Source organism: Glycine max, chromosome 7 (assembly GCF_000004515.6).
Source record: "Glycine max cultivar Williams 82 chromosome 7, Glycine_max_v4.0, whole genome shotgun sequence".
Taxonomy (NCBI): Eukaryota; Viridiplantae; Streptophyta; class Magnoliopsida; order Fabales; family Fabaceae; genus Glycine; species Glycine max.
Window position 1 is genome coordinate 6,990,052 of NC_038243.2, and position 23,204 is coordinate 7,013,255.

Here is a 23,204-nt window from a genome sequence, read left to right on the forward strand (position 1 = left end):
ACTTGGACTTCCGAGTACTTTACTACTTGTGACAAATTTGGTACACTTGCCAACGAGTCAACAAGTTTTTGGAGACCAAGATCTTTCATTTCAAAAACTTGCATCATTTCTTGCTTGAACTCCTCAACAAGCTCTAACTCATCTCCGGTCACTAAGAGATCATCAACATAGAGGGAAACTATGAGCAAGTTATTTTCATTGTGTTTCACATAAAGAATGGACTCTAATAAGCTCTTTGCAAAGCCTATGCTCAATAGGTAATCATTTATCCTACTTACCACGCCCTTGGTGCTTGTTTTAGGCCATAGAGGGCCTTTTTGAGAAGATAGACTTTATCTTCTTTCCCTTGCTTTACGAATCCTTCTGGCTGCTCTACATATATTTCTTCTTGTAAGGTTCTGTTTAAAAAAGCTAATTTGACATCTAATTGGAAGACTTTCCAACCCTTTTGTGAAGCCACTATTAACACCAATCGAATTGTATCTAATCTGGACACAGGTGCAAAAGTATCAGAATAATCAATACCAAAAGTTTGTGCATACCCTTTAACCACGAGTCTCACCTTGTGTTTGTTGACTGAGGAATCTGCATTGAGCTTTGTTCTGAAAATCCATTTAACTCCAATTATTTTTCTATCTTCAGGCCTTTCAACCAGCTCCCATGTTTTTCTTTTGTGTATCATAGACATCTCTTCCTCCATTGCAATTTTCCATTTTGGATCTTTTAGTGCTTCCTTACAGCTAGCAAGTTCATAAATTGCTACATTACATCTTTGATAGATGTCGGACAGCGGCCTTTTTCCTCTGATTAGAAGGTCATCTTCTAATTCATTATGCATTGTTTGCTCTCTGAGATGATTGTCTACACTGTTGAGGAAAGACCCAGCTATTTGTGAGTTGTTCCAATCCCATTTCTAACCTTCATTGAAGTGCACATCTCTAGTGACTGCCATCTTTTTAGTTTGAGGATGATAGACTTTGTAGGCTTTTGAAATTGAACTATAGCCCACAAAGATGCCAGGAATTGCTTTCTTGTCAAGTTTGTCATGCTTAACCTGTGGAACATGAGCAAAAAGAACACAACCAAAAAGGTTAATGAAGGCTTAAACACATACCAATCCTCAAATGGAGTTTTATCATTCAAAGCCTTTGTTGGAAGCCGATTTTGCATGAAAACAGTCGTATTAGCCGCCTCTGCCCAAAATGTTTTAGGCAGCTCCATCTCATGCAACATGCACCTAGCCATCTCCATCACAGTTCTGTTTCTCCTTTCACTACCTCGATTTTGCTCTGGAGTGTATGGAGCTGTGAGTTGATGTTCAATGCTAGCTTCTTCATAAAATTGATTAAACTTTGTTGACGTATACTCTTTCCCATTGTCTGATCTTAGAAATTGAATCTTGCAACCACTTTGGGTTTCTACCATGTTCTTGAACTTCATAAATACTCCAGCCACTTCATGCTAGAATTTTAAGAAAAAAATCCAACACATTCTTGTAAAGTCATCTATGAAAAGAACAAAGTAGAGACTACCTTTTAGTGATGGTGTTCTTTGAGGTCCTGCAACAACAGTATGAATTAGCTGCAACTTTTGAGAAGCTCTCTATGACACCCTCTACCCCTCACATATATATTAATAAAGGAATAAAAATTCAAATATTAATTAAAAGTATTTTTAAAACATTTTTAAATACAAGCTTTTCAAATTGGTAAAAGGCTCACATTCACTTTCTTCTACATCATATTCGAACTTGTCCAAATAAATAATAAAGTCATCTCGACTCAAAGAAGTCATATAAGTCTCATACAATTAATATAGAACCTATATTCTAATGTCACATCCTATCAGAGCGTGGTGTTCCCGTGTCCTCTAGCATGAGGTTCTTCATAGTCATCCACCTATTCATCTGCTCCCCCGAACACAAGTTCAAGATCATCACAGGATCCAAACACAACAACACACAGGGAGTGAGTTATCACATTCCTAGCTAATAGAGAAACAAGACAATTAAATATACATATTATATAAATGAGATACCACTTACTTAAACATAGCTCACGTAACTTCACCACTTCGTCATTCAAAATTCACTTTTCAATTATCAATCACATTACACAAGAATCTCACACTTCGATCAAGATATAATAACACATCAATTAGCAAGCATATGCAATAGTTATGCTAAGACTCAATTCTATATGCAATGTGGTACCATGTCAGTGAAAAACCACCCTGGGGCGCTTAGGAGTACATAACAAGACACACCACACAATGGGTTTGTCAGGTCACTCTCACTAAGTAAGATCATAGGGAGACCAGTCAGGGTCACGATGTTTTGCGAGAATGCTCCAACCATATGAGATCAGCATAGGCTTAAAGGAGCACTCAAACCCGGTGACCCCCAAGGCCTACACTCCGAAGAGTCCGTCAGGGCCTCTCCCTCCTGATTCAGGTCCAACCCCTAAAATAATTTTTTTTTTTTTACATGCAGACACTGCTCATGAATTATACAATACCCACGACCTTACACTCGTGTTTTAAACACGTTCAACACAATTGCGCTACGATTTAACACTGGTTCCTAAATAGGAAACCTACATTTTCTCTTTAACACTGCGCATCAACGCTTTTCTCAAGATAACGCTGGTCGGGTATTGTACAATTCATAGCTTACAACACAAGTAATTTCACATCAAGTGTTAACTACACACTTATCCACAACTAGAACTCATTCACAATTTCACATCTCATAGTGTCACAATCCACCATCACATGTTTACACGTATCTCACAAATTAACACATGTTCAACTTTACACTTATACTCAATCTCAATAACAATATTATAATCTCAAAGCAACATGTTATTCTACAATTCATCACATACTCACAATTTGAATTATCATTTCATATCCTCAATATAACAATTTATATAAAAGACTATCACAACATGAGGACTAAAACCCCTCAAATAATATTTACACAATTATATCCAAATCATAGGTCCAAATATACAAATATCAAGAGCACAATTTATCAAGCAATTTTCATCAGGACATCAATATTTTATTTATAATTATAAAGGAAAAATTGCAATTTAACAAACATCCCAAAATAAAATCCCAATTTAATCCTCTAAGGATCCCTACACATGTTCTCACTAATCCCCAACTGTGAATAACTCATCCCTTACCTCTAAGCGGGCTCACGTGTCTTCAGCCAGCGATAGCAACATCTCTAGCGGTTCCCGAAAATTCTTTCAATTATTCATCCGACTGTTCCGATAGAATTCCCAAACGTCAGAGAGACGGAGAAGAGATTGAAACCTCCACTTGTACTGTCTTCATACGATTCCTTTTTCTCCCTCCACGAATATTATCTCGCAAATCCCAACGGTGGAAGCGTGCGGAATTGAATTTCGAACAACATATCCAAATTTCACAATAATCCAACGGTTAACGAAACCGGGATCGTAGTTTTACCAAGACAGCTCTGGGTTTCTGCGGGAAAGAAAAAGGCTACAATGCGAAGGGTTTTTCTCTCAGTTCAGACACGATATCAAAATTCCCAACGGTGAGAATGCTCGGAATTGTGTTGCGAACATGATACTCAAATTTCACGACGATCCAACGGTGAACGGGTTTGAGATCGTCATTTTTCTGAGACTGGTTTGGTGGGCTGCGGGAAAAAGAAAGGGTTTTGAGAGGAGAAGGGGAAAAACGAAAATGAGGCCAAAAGGAGGCAGCTGACTTAACATAACTATTTATACCTAGGGTACTCAGCCTATTATTTGCTCTATATTTATTTATTTATTTATTTATTACTAAAAAGCTTTTTAAATTTATTTACGAAAAATTGGGATGTTACACTCTCAAAGCTGATTTTGAGAATGACTTTCTGATTTGTTTACCTAATTGACAAGCATTAAAATTTGGTAAATTATCAAAAAATTCTGGTAAGCCTTTTGACATGTTCTTTTTTTTCATATCTAGCATTCTTTCAAGATGGCAATGACCCAGTCTCTTGTGCCAGAGTTCTGTGGGACTGACTTAAGTGTAATAGGTTGCATATTCCTCATTTGTTGAATCAAACGAGAAGCTTTTATTTCTCATTTTAACCCTTAGAGCATCCCGACTAGCAATGTCACAAATAAGACAATGTTTATGTTCAAAAAACAATTTAAATCCATTTTCAAGCAACTGACCTACACTTAGCAAGTTTTGGTCAATTTCATGTACATAAAGAACATTTGAGATAAGTTTTGCACCTAAACTTGTTGAAATCGATATAGTTCCTTTTCTTTTTGCTTGAATATAATCACCGTTCCTAATCTTGATCTTCAAGACATCAATAGGCTTCAAATCCTTGAAAGCAGACTTGTCATATGTCGTGTGATTTGTACAACCGCTATCAATCAACCAACACTCTGAATTACTCGCCATAGAAAAACACATTGCAGCAAAAATGTGATCTTCTTCATCTTGCTCCACAACTTGGACATTGGCTTCAGGTTGTTGAAATTTGCTTTTACAGATTACAACTTCCTGTCCAAGCTGATTGCACTTACTACACTTTGCATCTGGTCTTCTTCAACACTTGAATGGTGGGTGACCCATTTTTCCGCAATGCTGACAAGGTGGGTAATTTTTCCTTTTTCCCTTACCTTTGTTTTGGTTGTTTGCACCATTTCCGTTGCTTGATGGCTGGTTCTTCTTGAAATTTTTCTTTCTACTAGTCCTAGAGTCATCATGATGCTTGGCTTGAAGTGCACCTTCAACCACACAATCTTCTCTCATCAGCCTTCGTTGTTCTTGGGCTTGCAAGACATGTACCACTTCTGTCAATGTGATTTTAGATAGATCCTTTATGTTTTCCAATGAGACTATAGATGCTTCATACCTCTCTGACACCGTTACCAAAAAAATTTCAACTATTCTGGAATCAGCAAAATCACCACCCAACAGCCTTGTCTTGTTGGCAATACCCAACAATTTGTATGTGTAATCTTTGACTGTCTCAGACTCTTTCATCCTTTGCAACTCAAATTCCCTCATTTTCATCTCTAGCATATTCCTTCTCCAGGTAATCCCAAATTGCTTTTGCTAATTTGAGAGCCATGATTCTTATGAAGATGGTTTGAAAGACACCAACAAATAGACACGACTTTGCCTTTGCCTTTTTTGTTTTTTCTCCTTATGAATTATGATTTGGTTTATAGTAGGATTATCTGGCAACGGAAGTACGTCATAATCCCCCCTCTTCAACAGCTTCCCAAAGATCTAATGCCTCCAGGTAAGTCTCCATTCTAACTGCCTAGAGATCATAATTTTGCCCAGTAAAGACGGGAAGAATGGCTTGGGAAAAATTTGTTTCAGAATCCATCACAAATCAAAACACACAAGCTCCTTAAGAACCGATACTAATTTGTTGGTTTTTTTATGAGAGAATAAAAGAGAAGCAGAGGGATGATACGTTTGGTAGTGTGATGAGAAAGAAAAATAACAACTTGATTTCATTCATCAACAACAGTACAATAAATAGCCAAAAAATAAAATAGAAAAGTAAGGTACGTTAACATGATTGTAAGAAACATGGGTAATTGAACTGAGTTGCTCCTAAAAACTAAGAAACCAACTTATTTACTAAGTCCTATTTTATAAACTCAAACAGTAAAAATAAATTATAGTGCGGTTACAAAAGTAAAACTTTAACAAAATGGTTGCATGGAAACGTGCCAGCTAGAGTGTTTATAAAACCAGACAAGAGAGCAATAGGGATAAATCATCTTTAAGTTTGAGACTTTTCTCTTGTTGACCAGAGTTCAAGTGCTAGCAAAATGAGTAGTTGCTAGAAAAAGAGAACAGATTAGAGTAGAGACAGAGTGGATACAGAAAGATAAAATATTATATAATCTAAACATGATTACACAGATTACCAAACATTCTCATTCCACAGTTTACACTCTAAGCTACTTGTTTCATATAGACAATGAAACAACATTGATGAAAACAAAAGTAACAAAGAAAAAGGTTCATGATACAACAAATAGTCATTTGCAACTTCCAATGGTTCCCCTCTACTTTCTGCTGAACAAGCTTCTCAATTTCCCTCTTTCCAACCGCTGAAGTAACTTTTTAGCTCCTACAATGTCCATCTCTGTAAGCTTCTTCAGATACCCGATTGCTCCATAAGAAATCATCAGTTTCTTACATTTCTTACTCGGAGAAAGTGATCCAAGGCAAGAAACTGCATACTTTTTTGCAGTGTTTTGAGGACTTGGATCCAGCAACTGGACCAGATTTGGCACACTTTTATCATCCTTCTTAACCTCTCTCCGATTCTGGGACAGAACCATTAGGCTTGAAATCGCTTGAGCAGCAACCTCTCTAGCAGTATTTGATTTAGCGTCAAGCATCTTTATAAGAAGAGGGATGCACCCAGCTTCACCAACTATTTTCTTCATCTCCATTGAACTGCAAACACGGCAGATGATAGACGCAGAAGCTTGTTGAGCACCCAACGATCCAGACTTCAGCACGTGAACCAAACAGGGAACCAAACCAAGAGAAACTAAAGTTTCCTCGGAAACTGATCCAACCAGATTTTTCAAAGCTCCAACTGCGGATTCTTGGGGAAGTGGACCATCAAGATAAGCCAGAAGACTCCTAACACCACCTTCTGATACAACAGACTTCCTCAGATGCTCATTGCTTGAAGTGAGATTCTGCAAGCATTCTGCTGCATACTCTTTGGAACCTAATAAAATTCCATAATTAAGAAGATTAATCATAACCCTCACAATTCCTTCTTCAGCCAAAGCCTGTCTCACCTCAGGAACAGCTGATACATTTGTCAAAGTACAGGCAGCAGCAGCCTGTGACACAGAATCACCATTTTGACAAAGCTCAATCAATGGCTGAACACCACCGTGTCCAACAATTGCACGCGTTGTTTCTGCTGACATTGACAATCTCTGAAGAGATACAGTAGCCTTCTCTTTACCCACAGCACTACCAGATTCAACAAGCCTTATAAGAGGTGGCAGAACTCCTTCAGAAACTAGCCACTTTTCACAGCTTCCCGACTCCACGAGAGAGCATATAACACTAACTGTCTTCTCCCTTATCCGTGGAGATGTTGCTGTGAGCAATTGAACCAAAGCAGCAACATTGCTCCTACCAAAAATAGCCAAAACATTCTTCTCATCCTCTTTCATAACATCATAGAGTCTGTCTAAGGCTTTGTGCTTTGCTTCCAAGTGACCAATCTGAAGGCGTGCAAGTAGTTCTCTTATATTGTTGTGTGTTGCAATATCTGATTCTGCCATAGAACCTAACACGGTTAATGGCAAACTAGCTTCACCAAGCACCCCCGTCTTGATCAAGAGACCACAATCCTTCAAATTCAAATCCAGTTTCCCAATCAATGCATCAAGATCACTCTGCATCCGAAGCTTTCCCTCGTACTTCTCCTTCACACACAACTCAGCCAATTCAATGGCTTCTCTAAGTGTCTTTGACACAGCCTGCAATTGCTCCTTGCAAAGAGCATTCCTGGAGAAACAAGGGTGGCTCGACAAGTCCGATAAACGTAATGGAATCTGCTCCAATTTTGAAATGATCATCTTCCACCTACCAGGAAACCCCTTAACCTCCCTTGCATTAGCAAGAGCAACAGGAACAAGTTCCTGTGCATGCAACAACCAGTCTTCTGTGGAACGGGCTTCAAATGCAGCCGCATCTTTATCTTTACTAACTTGAGTTGCTTCCACCATGTTTTCAAATTTCGGTGGAGTGGTCTAGTAGAATTCAATTGATGATCAACAAAGCTGTAGAATAGAAGAAAACCAAGCTCAAAGAAATGACCAAGATTCCAATTTGTAGAAAAGCAATGATATTAACAGCATAGAAAATTAAAAGGTTGTGGAGCAGTAGCTATCATAAAATCCGTAAATTATAAATTAAGACTCCAATAGAAAATTCTCAGACATTAAAAAGAAATAAAAAAGACTAGACCAACATCAATAACTTCGAGAATCTTATGATCACACACAAAGCTTGTTTGAAAGCATGAGTCAACCATCATCAAAACTGAAGTACCTAAAGATGCCCCACGAGTCTTTTTTTCCCTTACTTTAGCAAGTGATCATTTAATGCCCTTTTGGATATTCCAAACCATATATTAAATTTCGATGTGAATAAGAAAAGAGAAGCTAAACCATGGTTGATGAGAATAGCTATTGATGAAAGTGAGGGATTTGGCGTGTAACGGCTAACTATTGAGTCCAATTAAGAAGCCGTCGGGGGATAATATTATACAAATCAAAAGCATTAGGCCAAAGAGACCCACCCCACGCATGGTATAAATGTCATACAAAAACCCTCTCAAGGGTAATTTGGTCACTGACACAAAATCTCCTTCAACTTTACTTTTCATCCATGAAAATTGAGGTTGGTAAAGAGAGTATCAAAGTTAAACGTAGGGAGTTTTGTTTGTCATGTTGATTCCAACCCACATCAAGGATTCCAGTTTCTACAAGAGAGGCTCGTCAAAAGCGGAATTCTTAAATGTGTTTTTCCTTCTTTCTCCTCATAAAGGCTACCGGTTTGAGAAAGGGAAAGGCTTTACTTTGAAGGAAAGACACAAAACAAAAGTCTCCATCTACAAGTTGTATACAACACAATTATATTCAATAAATAACCCCTTATTATTATTTATTGCTATCATAATTACTGTTAAGTATTAACATTGATGAAAATTCAAAATCATAAATGTAAATAGTAATATACCTCAAACCAACCTGAGTTGCTAAATCTTCAAAAGACTTGATCCTGTCAAGAGCTATCACTGTAGTTCCCCACTGTTTCTGCAAACCCAAAAGACATAAGAGAAAATATTAAGTTCACAAGCAAAAGGGTAGAAAAAAAAACAGAATTTTTCTTTTCTATAGAAAGAGATCAAATTCAAACCAAAGAAGCAACAAAAAGAAAACACTTGAAGAACCAACCTTTAAGAATGAGCAACTAAGACAACAGGACAAGCCTTTGTAGCTTAATCTTCAAACTTGACACTCTATCACACACACACACATACACACTATAGTGTACTTCAGAAATGGCTATAGAGAGCAACAACTACCCACCAACACTGCAAAATGTAAATGCAATGCTTCCAAACTCATCAATCAAGACACAGCTGGATTTATTTACTTCAAAACCATGCCCTTCATGTTAATTTCTGAGAATCAGAAACGTCTTCTGTGCCATAACTCAGAAACAGACACGACACGCTCAAAATGAAAGTGGTGATCAAGTTTTGAAACAAAACCTGCTCTAAAGTATTTTAAAAAATAAAATAAAAAAGCTTTAACTGCACAAAACGACAAAAGAAGTACAATACAAACAACAACGTTCATCCCCACTGTTCAAAAATCAAATTTTTACCAGCGTGGAAGCCAGTGTCAGCGTTGAGGGAGAAGTGGGAGCTTATGTTTCGTGTGATGAGGCTTAAAGGTCTAGCAGGTTCAATGATCGAACGGTGGAGATTGTAGTTTGGACAGACAAGGTTACCGTTGGGATTTGTTGAAATTTGAAAATGCTATGGATTTTGTCTTTGCACGTTACCAATGTGATGACGTGGAAACTCTGCCACGTGTGATGTGGGGACAGATGCTAACTTTCAAAGTGACTAGAATCCCACGTGAGAAGTGGACGGATCATGAGGAACTGTGTTCAGTTCAGTTCGCAGTGTTCAGCGTTATGGTTTTTGAATTTGCAAACATTTGACATTGGTTTTGTTGGAAATTTGCGAATATGCCACTGATTAAAAGCTTGGTGAAGCAAAGCATGTGAGGTGTTGGCTGGTAAATAGAAAATAGAATTGTAAATTGTCATATTCCACCTCAAAAGTTTGACGAGCTGTTAAATTGATTTTTTCTTTAAATATATAAAAGAATAACAAATTTGTTCTCTATTAAATTTGTAAAAATATTATCATTATGTTGTAATTTCTCAAAATTTATATAAGCAAGAAAGTGATTTTGCATGGTAGATTTAATTATAGTAAATTTAATTAATTTTATTTTGTTTAACGTTATTTTTATTTTTAGTGATTTTTTTATTTATGATATCAAGTTTTAATGAAAAAAATTTAATAAATAATTTTATTTTTTTTATTTGAGATTAGTAAAATTAAATAATCTCAACTTTCTTAATCATATAAAATTATATATATATATATATATATATATGAGTCTAGGAATAATATTTAAAAATCAATTTGATAATAAATTATATTTTTTAGGATCAATTTGATATTAAATTAAAAATTTTAAGGATCAATTTATCATTTAATCGTCTATCGTATTAATTTATTGTATCTTTTACACATTTAAAATTAAATTTAAATTATTTATTTTTTAGGAATCAATTTGTTAGTGTATCACATTTTTGTAAAAAATTAAATTGTTACTTGGTAGTCTCAAATTAGATTTTTTATTATTTATGATATCAAAGTTTTAATGAAAAAAATTTAATAAATAATCTTATTTTTTTATTTGAGATTAGTAAAATTAAATAATGTCAACTTCCTTAATCAGTGTGAAATTATATATATATATATATATATATATATATATATATATATATATATTTTGTTAGTTGTGTAATTACATAATCATGAAAAAAGGAGTAGAGTATTACTGTTAATTGCATAATCAACTCATATTTCAAAAAGGATTTAAAAGAGCAATAAAGTTTTTTGTTTTACTGGGGCATATTTAATTAACTTTTTTTTAAAATGGAAAAACTAATACTTAATCCAAGTTAAGGAGCTTTAAAGGGGGAATATTATAAATAAAAGCTTCAAAAAAATTAAAAGTTGGGAAGAAAGAAAATAATATAAAAAGTTCTAAGGAATTTAAAATTTTTAAGTAAAAAAATATAACAAGAAACCTTCATACAAAAAATAAAAATAATTAATAGTCTTCAATTATAAAAGCCAATTGCTTTAAGTATGTTTTCGTGATTTGCGGAGAAATAGTAAGAACTAACATACAGACAAAATGATTGAAGAATCATTTACACACGCTTTTTTGCATGCATTGACTTATATACCTTTCTAGTCTTAATGAGAATTTTCCAATGCAAATTAAATTGACAACGATGCCAAAAACAATAAATTGATGTTTTGAATGGTTTTGTTGTCGTGTCATATGCTTGGTCAGATTTTTTAAGAATTGAGCGTGGAAAATTAACCAAAAAATTGCTGTTTATAAAAAAAATTATGTTGTTTATGATTTATATAATAAATATTTTTTTATTTTAGTTTCTTAATTATGTTTTAAGGACACTGGTTAATAAATTTTTTACTATTATACACTTAATTAATCTCATACTCCCTCTACACAAGAAAAAAATATATTTTATATCTTGATTTTAAATATAAATAAATCTAATTAATTTTATTCTTGATATCATTCCTAGAATACCCTCCATTAAATTATAATTTTATTTTAAAAAATTTATTTTATCCTAATAAAAGATATTTTAAGAATAACCTTATTTTATTAGAAAAATTAAATAATTATCAACTTTCTTAAACAGTGTCATAATTACTTTTTCTTATAGTGAGGAATTGTTATACCTTAGTACAGAGGAGGAAGTAAATTTTTAGAATTAAAAGTTTAAGCAGGAAGCCTAATCCGTAAGGTAGATCATGCTTAACAAATCCTCTAAAATATTAATTCTAACATGTTTTGAATATTAACTTTATTTAAATTGAATAATTTCCTTTTAAGTATTTTTTAAACAAATTAAATATATTTTATATATTGATAGGATATTTTTTCTAAAAACACATGTACCACTTCGCAAAATAATCTGTCATTCTGTGTATGGCTCAAGAGAAAAATAAAAAAGTAAATTTCATATTGAATAAAATAACAAGATGCATAAAACAATCGACATCAAATCAAAGAATAAGAGACAGGACCCAAATGGCCAGGCCACTATAACATGACAAAATGCAAGATATGGAGTGAAAACCTAAAGGCAAATATAGATAATTAAAACAGAACATGCAAGAAACGCCTCTACGAGATTAAGCCTGTGAAAGTCACTAAACAAGATTTACGTCTTTTATCATAAAAAATATGAACCCCATAAGCAATGAGGATCAGGCTTACCTTAGGCTTCAAGTATGGTTAAAAAAAAAAACCTTTAGCAGAAGAAAAACCATAAAACTTGATGAGCAACATAATAACATCTAATATAATGGTCATTTGCACATTAAGGTTCTGACCAAACATAGCATAACAGTAAATACAATAACAAGTTCGAGTTTTTGCTGTCAAAGTACGGTCTAAAATGAAATTAAAATGGTCTAACAACAACTTCACACAGTTCTATTCAGCTTTTCCTCAAGATCGCGACCTTTCTCGGGGTGGGGGAGATCGGCTGCATGAACAATAAAAAGTCAAAATATAATGAAAACAAAAATTATTTTAAAAAAATGAAACAAGTAAATTAGATCAAACCTATCATATCTCCCATTATTTATTGGGCTTTCAGCTCGTTCATACTTGGGGCTTCCTCTTGGATCTGGTCTGGAAGATGGATTTGATCCATGACCATAATCTGGGCTACCCCGACCTCTACGATAAGGACTAGGGGATCTACCACGACCATATCTCCCATCAGGAGAGTCATGGCCTCTTCTATCAGGACTGTATCCATTCCTTCTGTCTCTGTCATCATCATCTCTAATGGCATACTCCACAGTGATAACACGGTCCATAAACTTGCTGCACATCATATCAAATCAAACATTAAACAATGACATTTAAACTAATAAGCAATTATCCCCTTTTTCCCATACCTTCTTTACCCAAGGTACTGAAATCCAGAGTATTTCAAAGGGATAAAAGTTCAGGGAATGGAGGGGGGCCAGAAATAACTAGTCAACAATTGAGAAGGCAATTACAAACCTCAGGTTGGTGGCCTCCAAAGCTCTAGTAGCGTCCTCTTGGGATTCAAACTGAATAAAAGCAAAATTCCTTCTGATCCTTATATTTAATATTTTCCCATAGGAATCAAAATGTCTCTCCAGATCCCTTGTCCTGGCATGAACAGGATCAAAATTTATAACAAACAAAGTTTTGGATGGTCTTGAATTAGATGAAGATTTTCTGGAATCACCACCTGATCTTCTACTGTCACGTTCTTGCTACAAATCACAATATAATTACAAAATGAATGTTAAAAATTAAAGTCTGACCAATAAACCAGAATTACAATTTAAGCAACCAAAATAAGCAGCAGCCAAAAGCACCATTTCATTTGAATACAAAAACATGTTTCATGAGAAATGACACTACCGTTGAAATAAACCAAATCAAACAAAATTAAGTTTCCAAAATAATTCTGAACAAGAATCCCATGCCATTCTTTGCTCCTCGAACTCATGCTTTGAAGTATGTACATGATGTAGTGTAATAATCATCACATTTTAGTAATCAAAAATGCAATTTACTACCACAACCTACCTTAGTCCACTCAACACGAATCCGGCGACCCTTTCTACCAAATTCTGTTCTATCAAGCCTTCTGATTGCATACTCAGCATCACGTTCATCTTCCATGTAGACAAAAGCAAACCCTATGAAACGAAAATGTTAAGCACAAAACAGCACATAAATATTTCAGTTAAACAATTGAAGACCCTTTTCATGAAGATGATTTGGAGAGGAAGGCCACATCAACTTTGCAGATGAGATAAAAATTCAACATTAAACACAAAAATTAAAACTGTCAAGAAGTACCACAACACCTGCCACAGTTGCGAAATCATCATGGTTTCTATGTTGAAACATGTTGGAAATTGAACACTGAGCAAAAGTCATGAGGAATGAAAAAGCAATGAATGCTGAGGGAATGCAGAATGGCAGGACTAGGGCAGATCAGATTATTTCTTCTGGAAAAATACAAGAAGGAGAAGCTGAGGCACATTCTAGAAAAGAAATGCAGAGAAGCACATCCATCCAAGAAGAGCATGGACATTCCAACTTTCCAAGTAATCCAATCCTGCCACAAAGAAATTGTTGAGTATGGGGGTTCATATCTTAATGACAGCTTTCTTTCTTAAAAAGGAAAAGAAAATGTACATCCATTCAAAAGAAACTAGTCAAAGAACATCATCTCGACCCTTCTAAGAATTATTTGAGGACGGAAGTCAAAGTTGACAGTTTTGGAGGGTAAATCATGGAAGAATCAATGGTGGACTCCAGGTTGATGAGCATGCTCCAATTCACACACAAGATGAAAACAGAAAGTTTTAAAAAACTAAAAACTTGGTAAATTTTGGGCCAACAGAAACACAAGGATTTTACTATTTGTACTCTCATTTGCCAAATGTGCAAAGCAAATAAGTGACTGTTTTAAATGTTTAATAGTTTCATAACCAATACTATGTAAAACTATTAAGCTATAAGCTTTCTTCTGTCTGTTTATTTGGGTGGATGTATCTAAACTGACATAAAAAAGGGTCCAGGAATTCTTTGAATGATGATTGCTTTCAATGGTTGTACATAACATTTTCCTTTCTCAAATATTTGTGACTCAACCCAATAGGACGCTTCCGTCTCAACTTCCACGTCTTCATGGCAACAGAACACATCTTTGAAACATCCAATCTTCCTTCTCCATACAATCGATCCCACTACCACGTAGCAAATCCAGCACAACAAAACAAAGCTTCCAATTATCACAGCCAAAATTCAACTTTTCCACCCAATATACCAAACGCGCCATTCAAAACCAGAATCCACAGTGCAAGAATACCCAGTAAGAAAAGTAATTGACCAGCTACAAAAACCAAGCCTCAAGAAGAAATTGTAACTAAAAATTGGTTCAACTATTCATTTGGTCCTTGTGATTGTCTCTATTTTAAGTTTTTCCCCTATTTTAATTAGTACATATGCATAAAAGTTGAGCTTTGGTTCCCAACATTAGCACCAGAAAAAAAAAAATCTGCAGTATAAAATAAAACTTGTCTAACGACTAAAGCGAATTGTTTTCTCGTAAAGGGACTAATAGTGTATTGAAAGAATGGTGAGAAAAAAATTAATTAACTTTTTATGGTGAAGCTAACGAAACAAAAAGATGTTTCTACTTTTCCATGGTAGCATCGTGATATTGTGGGGGTAGAATTTATTCGTGGTATACAAACACCCTACAAAACTTAAAATGATAACAAGTACCGAATGAATAGTTTAACCCTAAAAACTTCAAAAAAAAAAATTAGACGATGATGAAGAATGATATACCGGATTTCATGTCAACTCTATCAACTTTGCCGTATCTTCTGAAGAGCCTCTCCACGTCAGATTGACGCGCGTCGAAATCCAGGTTTCCACAGAAAACAGGTTTCATTTTTTTCTTCCGAAGCTTCGAAATCCCTTTGCACGCGACCTACGATGCAAAGCAAGGAAGATAAAAATGAGTCTTATGCGTCAAGAATGGTCGGGATAGATCAGTAGGTAGAGCAGAGGACTGAAAATCCTCGTGTCACCAGTTCAAATCTGAAAAAAGATCGTAGCGAATCCGAAACGGTGAAATCAAAGAAGAAAAAATGGGATTCGATGGATCGTGCGTGGAGGGAGAATAAGGGAAGGTGGATCTGAGGTTCCGTGGAAGGATTGGTACCTGGTTGGAGGGAGGGAGGGTTTGCGATAGAAACCCTAGGCGTGAGATTTGGGGGGAATTGGAAAACGCGAGAGAAAGCCAACGTTGGAAAGTGAAGAGAGAGAAAGAGTGGGAGGGGATGAAGGTAATTATCACATCAAATCATATAGCCACGTGGCTACGACGATGAAGTGATAAAAGAAGCACCACTGAGCGTTTGCGTGCCCGTCTATTCCTGAACCCAATTACTCCTACTTGTGTTTGGGTATAACATATTAGACCAACGGGCCTGCTCTCCATTGACGACAGACAAAAAAATACCTGTGTTTAAAAGATGCAAGTAAATTGCTTTGTGCACCCTGCACAATTTTAATATTATTTTTTTTATAAAATTTTTATCAATTCAACTAATAAATTAATTATATTATAAAATAATTAATATCACTATATATAATACTAAATTTTTTAATATATATTTAATACACATATAAGTTTATAAAATTAATTTTTTTAATATATTTAATGCACCAAAATTAATTGTCACAAAATTTATTATGTAAATTTACATATGCATTAAATATACATTAAAAATTTTAGTATTATATATAATGATATTAATTATTTTATAACATAATTGATTTATTAAATCAATTGATTAAAATGTCGTACTAATAACGTAAAATTCACATATATATACATACGGATTGTCAATCAATAAACATGTGAATTACAAATCCATAAGTTTACACATTACCAATTCCTAAGTTTGTTAGGGATAATTTTGGAAAAAAGCATTGGATGCACAAAGAAAAGCCCAAGATGCAAAAGAAAAAAAGTTTAGAACGGAACATATGTTAATATGTATATTTGTATTTGGTGGCGGCCACACTTCTATATATACTATCAACCAAAGTTATGAAATTTGGTCTGATTATTGATCTAGTTGAGGTAGTGGGTCAGTGGTCCAACTGATGGACCAGTAATTAGTCCAATTTGACTCTGTATATATTAGGTAGTGTATCTATTATATATAACTAATATTATTTGATTAAGAAAAATTCATTTATATAGCAATTGAAGTATTAAAGTTGATAACACAAGTTCATAAATAATAATTCAATAACACAATTACACAAGTTTGGGATTTTTTTTGGAGCATTTTTTTTTTACATGAAACGAGATTTAAAACTGGTCTAGATCGTCTAGTTTACCCCAAACCGATCAGATCTGACTAGATCATCTAGGATCAAATGCATGACCAGTCCAATAACCAAATCGGCCCCGTTATGCCATTGGGTCTTGATTGAATCGATCGGACCATGTTTTTAAATTATGCTATCAATTACGAGTAATTTTTTTAAACAGAATTATACCGAAACTAACCGAATTTTAAACTTTTTGAATAAACTATATAGTTTAATTAGGGTTATTTTTTAACACTCATTTATTATTTAGTAGGAAAAACCATCCTAAATAGTGCCGTGTAAGATATTTTTATTTTTTATATGGATATATGTATAACTAGAAAATATTTTTTACATTAGTTATTATTTTCTACATCAGTGTAATTGACGTAGAAATTCAAAAATAAATCATACATGTATCAATTGGTTGTATTATTCAAGGTGATTTCTCCCGCTACAAAACAAATACGCATCAAAAAATAATCTTTGTCATATAAATTGTTTTCATACTACGCATTTTGGATAAATCATTTTTTGTTTTCACCATTTTAGTAAAAAAAAGTTGCATGTTTGGAACTATGCCCGCATGCCGAAAATGCACATCCAACTCAACTTTACATATTATAGCTTCAGTTGGACATGGGGAGAGGTGGGTAAATGTGAATATGTGAAGCCAATCCAAACACAGCATAATTTATTTAGAGTTTAATTGTGTAAAACTGATTTCCATGACTTATTTTCTTATTTATATATTTAGTAAAGATAATTTTAAGTTATACTATTAAATATTTTTATGATTAAATAGCATGTAAATATGGTATGCTTGATTAAGGAAAGAAAATGAAAAAAAAAATGAAGTGTGATAAAAAAGTTAAATATACATGTAAAATGCCATAAATATCTATTAAATACTACAAATATTCTTTAATTATGAGGAAACAAATATACAAGGATAAGAATATTTTAGACATTTAATGTATTATAACATTTTTTTCTCTTTCTTTTCATTTGGATAGATCACAAAACTAGAACCACATGACAAAAACAACATGGTTTTACTGTTTCTTTTCTCTTCCATTCTTTCCTCTCCTCTCATACAAGACATTTTTATACTATTATCTAATTATAATCATAAATTATTATGCATGTTGTTTACATTAAATACCTATGATGATTTTTTTCATTAGTTCACATTGTAAAAAAATTTACATTGACACTATATACAGAGTACTTATGGAGTCTGGTACAACTAATTATTCACAAAACATTAATGGATACAACTGCGGGTATGAATACCTTAATATCAAAAGAAGAAAAGATCACAAAAAAAGAAGAGAAAGATCATGTTATTTAATTCACCAAAAAAGAAAAAATATATCAAGTTTTCTAATCCTTATATGCTAAAAGAAAGATCACATTTTTAACTTAGAGGATTGAGTAAAGTATGTGATTTTGTTATAAACTATATACCTATTTTTAATTTATATGGAAAAAATATATATTAAAAGATAATATATCACATTTCTTTATGCAAAGCAAAAAAAATATCATTTCCATTATGATGTTTATGATTATATTAAGTTCTGTAAAAGATTTTTGTCTGAAGTTTAATTTAATTATTACGTCTGTTTTTATTTATAAAAATCAGAAAAAAGTTTTTTTATATAATATCCAATTCATAACCTTTTTTATATTAATTATTTTTAGACTAAAATACTGGTCCTTAATTAAATAAAATTATAAAGAAAGAGGTTGTATTAACAAATATTTAAAAGAAGGGAATGAACATTAATGACAATAATATTTTGAAAAAATACTCAAAGGGCAAATTTATTATTACTATTTAAGTTAACTATTTCTCTTAATATCAAAAAATGAGATAATTGAATCTTATAAATAGAAACAAACATAATTCGTTTTTTTAATTGTAGTATTATTTATTTATCAATTTTTCATGGATAAGAAATAAATATGAGTATTTAAGTACCTAATAGAAGAAAATTAGAAAAACATGAATATTAAAGTTATTATTCACACAAATATTTGAGTATGATTTTTTTTAAAGTGCAGTCATGACCCAAAATAAATATCGTCTTGGATTATTTTATATAAATAAAAAACTAATAAATAGATAAAAGATAATAATAATTTTATAAAATTAACATTAATATTAATATTAATATTACATTGAAAAATTAAAATCATAATTATTATATATGGATATTAGTAAAAGAATAATTAAAATTTTAAATTTCTTTTCTTTTCAATACAACATTTATTTTAAACCGGAAGAAAAATTACACTACCATTTTCAAACCATGTCCATTACCATAGCTGAGATTAGGATTAAAGTGGCAACAACAGTTTCAAACCATAAACCAATGAGAGCTAAACTAGCAAGTAATCTGGTGTTGAGAATGAAAGCCAACATCACCCGGCATGAAACTACATTTTTCACACTCGGTGAAAAAATATGTCAACGGGCATACTTTTTTTCCAAAAAGAAAATCATCATTTGAATTTTTGGAACTAGAACAATAAAAGGCTAGATTTTCACGAAGGTAATTTTTAGTTTTTAATATAAACTATATATCCTCTCTATATCCCACAAATTTTGAGAAAAATATGACAACTACTTACCAATGTAGTGTATTCAATACCGGAAAAAGTACTTTCTACATCAATTATTTTTTGACATACTACATCAATTATGTGACGTCATTGTAACATGTGTTGTAAAAAGTAGGTGAGTCAACAATAACGATTCTGAGAGACTATCTTAGAATGTCAATACATTCTAAGAAGTGTATCTTATAATATATTACGTTTTGCATTGATTTTAAAATATTCTACTTTCTACATTAGTTTTACCTGCATTGGTTTTACAATATTCTCCTTTAGTTTTACCTAGAACTGCCTTAGAAATTACTGTAGAGGTTTCCTTAGCTTCTTTCCATTAGCTGGCTGCATGTTTGAAAAGGCACTCCATCCAGACCAAAAATTTGATAATAATTAACATTCCACATGCTTGCTATTGATTGCTATCTGCTAACCCAGATAAAAACACGAACCTCTTAGTTATGACATTGCGCCAACTACATATAGGTGCATGCCTATTCATAGCTAAAAGTACTTTAATTCCCCTGCCCAATTAAAAACTAACTCGAGGGCTTGGTCTCGATCAAGTCTCCACATTGGAACTTCCGTAAACAGCCATATTATTTCCTCTAATTTTCAATAGATTCAAATTTACCCCCGGCCCCACGTGTAAGGAGACAAAAGTGAATGGAAAATAGTGCAGTATTTGCCAAGGAATGGATGTGTCATGTGTGGTTTCTTTTGACTGAAAAGTAATTGCCAATATATTTTCATACAAGGATGTATATATATTACATACACATATATAGGCACATCCATGTACATCACATGCCCCTTTGTGCTTTCAAACTCAAACTATCCTAGCCTGATGTTCATATGTATGTTACATATCACAAACAGTACAGATATAATAAAATCCAACTTGATCAAAAGAGAGTTAATTTTGCAGCTAGCCAAACTTGCATCATTAATTTCATGTCCATGACAAAATTAACCTTTTTCCCAGAACCAAGTTCTCTTTTCTGTATCTTTTCTATATACATGCAGTGAACATTAACTTTCCTTCACCGAAACAAGTAGTTATTCTCTTATGCTTCCCACTTTTTGAAGATATTCAAAACCTAGCTCCATGATTATATATCAGTACATGTGCTTCCAGTTTCATTCACTTCTTATTATTGTAATACGGAGAAGCATAACCATTACAAGGGGAGGCACAACCGTTGTTATATGGAGAAGCATAACCGTTATTATAAGGAGAGGCATAACCACTAAAAGGGGATCCACAATCATAAGAAGAGCCAGTGAAAGTAGGTGGCACAAGCACAGAAGAAGACACCTTGAACCTCTTACTCCTTGAACCCTCACCTTGATGATCACTAATATCAGGGGTTTCAATCCACCCCATTAACTGCTCCAAGAACCCTTGATCACCAACACTAGCCTCCCCTATCTCATACCCGTCCGACTCCAACCCGAGTTTCGAATTCCCGAATCCTACCCATTCAGAGCTGCAATCAGAGACACTAGAAGCACTTTCCCAATTAGCAACAGAAGAATTATAGTCACCAACACCACCAGCTTCCATAGGAGGCACAATAATACTAGGCTGCACCACTTTGTCAATGTTCTTCATCGTGTCCCCTTCAGGGATTTGGTAGCTCCTACGGTGGAAGATGCTGGCAAAGGTGAAGTGGTCACTCACCCTACTCTTTGAGGACTTGTTGTTGTTATTGTGATCACTTGCCCTAGCCATAATGTTCTGAAGATTCTTGCTCAACTTGGCCTTCAAGGAAGCAAAGCTCAAACCATGCTTCCCAATATCAGACCCAGTTGAAAGGTTATTATTAGAGCCTGATTGTTGTTGACCCAGTATGACTTGGCTCACTGGTGCAAAGTTGGTTCTAGCATTTTCACCTCTCAGAGCTCGTGCTGCTTCATCATAAGCCCTTGCGGCCTCTTCTGGAGTATCATAGGTTCCAAGCCATAATCTCACGTGCTGAGAAGAGTCTTTGATCTCAGCCACCCACCTTCCTGAGGGTCTTTGCCTCACCCCAATGAACCTTCTGATGGTTGGTTTGTTCGATTTGGTGGCCATGTTGTTTGCCGCAGTGGTTGTTGGACTTGTAGCAGAAGAAGCATATTTTGTAGCTTCAGCTCCAGCCATGACTAACTCCTAGCTAGAATAATAAAAAAGGCCAAAAAAAAGAGAAAGAGATTTTAGTGTTTTTGATTAGCTAAACTAGCTTGTTTTGGTTTGGGTTTAGTTGTTGAGTATTTTTTTTAGGTAATATGGTGTGTATGATTGGATTGAGAAAAACACTCTGGTGGCTTATATGATACTCATCTATGTATGCTCTCTCTCTATATATATGTGTGTAAGGTTTTGGAAGTGTGTGCGTATGAATGTAGGTATATTCCCATGCTCCATTTGAAGTTTGTACGCATCTTCGTGCTTTCTAATTTTTAATGTTTATAATGTGTGCCTCATGTACTTGCAAGTTGCACTCCCGGCAACTTGGATGGGTTTGATTAGGTTGTGAAAATGCCACCAGTACGTTGGTACTGTGCAAAATATCATTCTTATTACTAACTAGGTTCATATGCGTAGAATTTGTGATCTAGAAAAGGAATTTAATTTGGATACACTGAATGCAAGTAAATTAGGATAAGTTTGTTTAAACTTGTTGTGTTTGTTTAAATTTTTTTATATTTTTTTAAGAAGTAAATCCTATTTGTTTCTTAAAAAAATTATATAAAAAATATTTATTTAAAATTTATTTCTTTTAAATAAACTCACCCTTAATCTCGTGAAGTTGGTATCCCCACTTATTCTTTACATCAGAAAGAATGTTTTAGAATATATTTTCCTCTGACTTCAATATTAAAAGAAAATACTTAATTTTATATTTAGTAAGGATGCTAGTTAAATACATTTTATTTTTTTTACTTCATAAAAAAATAACTACATTTATTAAATTATCCTTAATCATATTTATCAGATGATACTCAAGTTTGAATTAATTTAAAGTATTTTTGGAATAATGATATTAAATGGGTTTAATCAGTTAAAATTTATTTATATTTTAATATACCAAATTCAAATAATTTTTTACTTATATTTTTTTGTCTAAACTTAAATTATTTTTTGGAATAATGATATTAAATGGATAAATTAATTAAAATTTATTTATATTTTAATATACTAAATTTAAACAATTTTTTACTTATATTTTTGTCTAAATTTAAAGTCTTTTTGGAATAATGATATTAAATAGGGATGAAGTAGTTAAAATTTGTTTATATTTAAATATACGAAATTTAAATAATTCTTCACTTATATTTTTGTCTAGCTAGAGGAGTTATATTGCTAAGCATTTGAGATATATCCTCTTAGGGATACGATCGATTGCATGGTCAATATCTGCTAAATTCCAAATTGAACCGTGTTAATCACTACTAGCCACAAAATCATCCAAACTCAATTTTTTACATTGCATGCCTGCAATATCTGCGTGCAGAAACAGATATATCGGCCAACTTCGACTAATGCTGCCTTTGTAATTATTTTTGGTATTTGTAATTTTGCATAACTATATACTGAGCTTCATTTGAATTTAGTTGACCATTCGTACTTCAACATTTTACTTTTTTGTTTAGCTTCTATAAAGCTATCCTAACATATACTGTTGAGTTTCACGTACATAAATGTTAGTACGATTTTTATTTTTTTTCTAACTATGT

General features: G+C 33.3%; 3 protein-coding genes across 6 annotated transcripts; all 3 read right to left on the minus strand.

Moving 5' to 3' along the window:
- Window positions 1-5,884: 5,884 nt before the first annotated feature.
- LOC100798922 (uncharacterized) lies at window positions 5,885-9,460 on the minus strand. 2 transcript variants are annotated; one of them, XM_006583286.4, is made up of 3 exons: window positions 9,006-9,460; window positions 8,799-8,864; window positions 5,885-7,826 (listed from the first exon to the last, which is right to left on the minus strand). In XM_006583286.4, the coding sequence occupies exon 3, from the start codon at window positions 7,770-7,772 to the stop codon at window positions 6,075-6,077; it is 1,698 nt and encodes a 565-aa protein (XP_006583349.1). In that variant the 5' UTR covers window positions 7,773-7,826; window positions 8,799-8,864; window positions 9,006-9,460; the 3' UTR covers window positions 5,885-6,074. The 2 variants fall into 2 exon arrangements, with proteins under 2 accessions (XP_006583349.1, XP_006583348.1); XM_006583285.4 differs by having other exon boundaries at window positions 8,788-8,864; window positions 9,006-9,375.
- A 2,796-nt stretch (window positions 9,461-12,256) lies between these two features.
- LOC100815452 (serine/arginine-rich splicing factor RS41) lies at window positions 12,257-15,860 on the minus strand. 3 transcript variants are annotated; one of them, XM_003528838.5, is made up of 6 exons: window positions 15,700-15,860; window positions 15,321-15,465; window positions 13,542-13,654; window positions 12,984-13,222; window positions 12,534-12,800; window positions 12,257-12,453 (listed from the first exon to the last, which is right to left on the minus strand). In XM_003528838.5, exons 2-6 carry the CDS (start codon window positions 15,424-15,426, stop codon window positions 12,417-12,419), a joined length of 762 nt encoding a protein of 253 aa, XP_003528886.1. In that variant the 5' UTR covers window positions 15,427-15,465; window positions 15,700-15,860; the 3' UTR covers window positions 12,257-12,416. The 3 variants fall into 3 exon arrangements, with proteins under 3 accessions (XP_003528886.1, XP_006583350.1, XP_040872843.1); XM_006583287.4 differs by lacking the exons at window positions 15,321-15,465; window positions 15,700-15,860 and adding an exon at window positions 13,826-14,079; XM_041016909.1 differs by lacking the exons at window positions 15,321-15,465; window positions 15,700-15,860 and adding an exon at window positions 13,818-13,836.
- Window positions 15,861-20,211: 4,351 nt separating this feature from the next.
- LOC100799444 (ethylene-responsive transcription factor ABR1) lies at window positions 20,212-21,793 on the minus strand. Its single transcript, XM_003529914.4, has one exon. The coding sequence runs from the start codon at window positions 21,625-21,627 to the stop codon at window positions 20,626-20,628; it is 1,002 nt and encodes a 333-aa protein (XP_003529962.1). The 5' UTR covers window positions 21,628-21,793; the 3' UTR covers window positions 20,212-20,625.
- Between the last annotated feature and the right edge of the window lie 1,411 nt (window positions 21,794-23,204).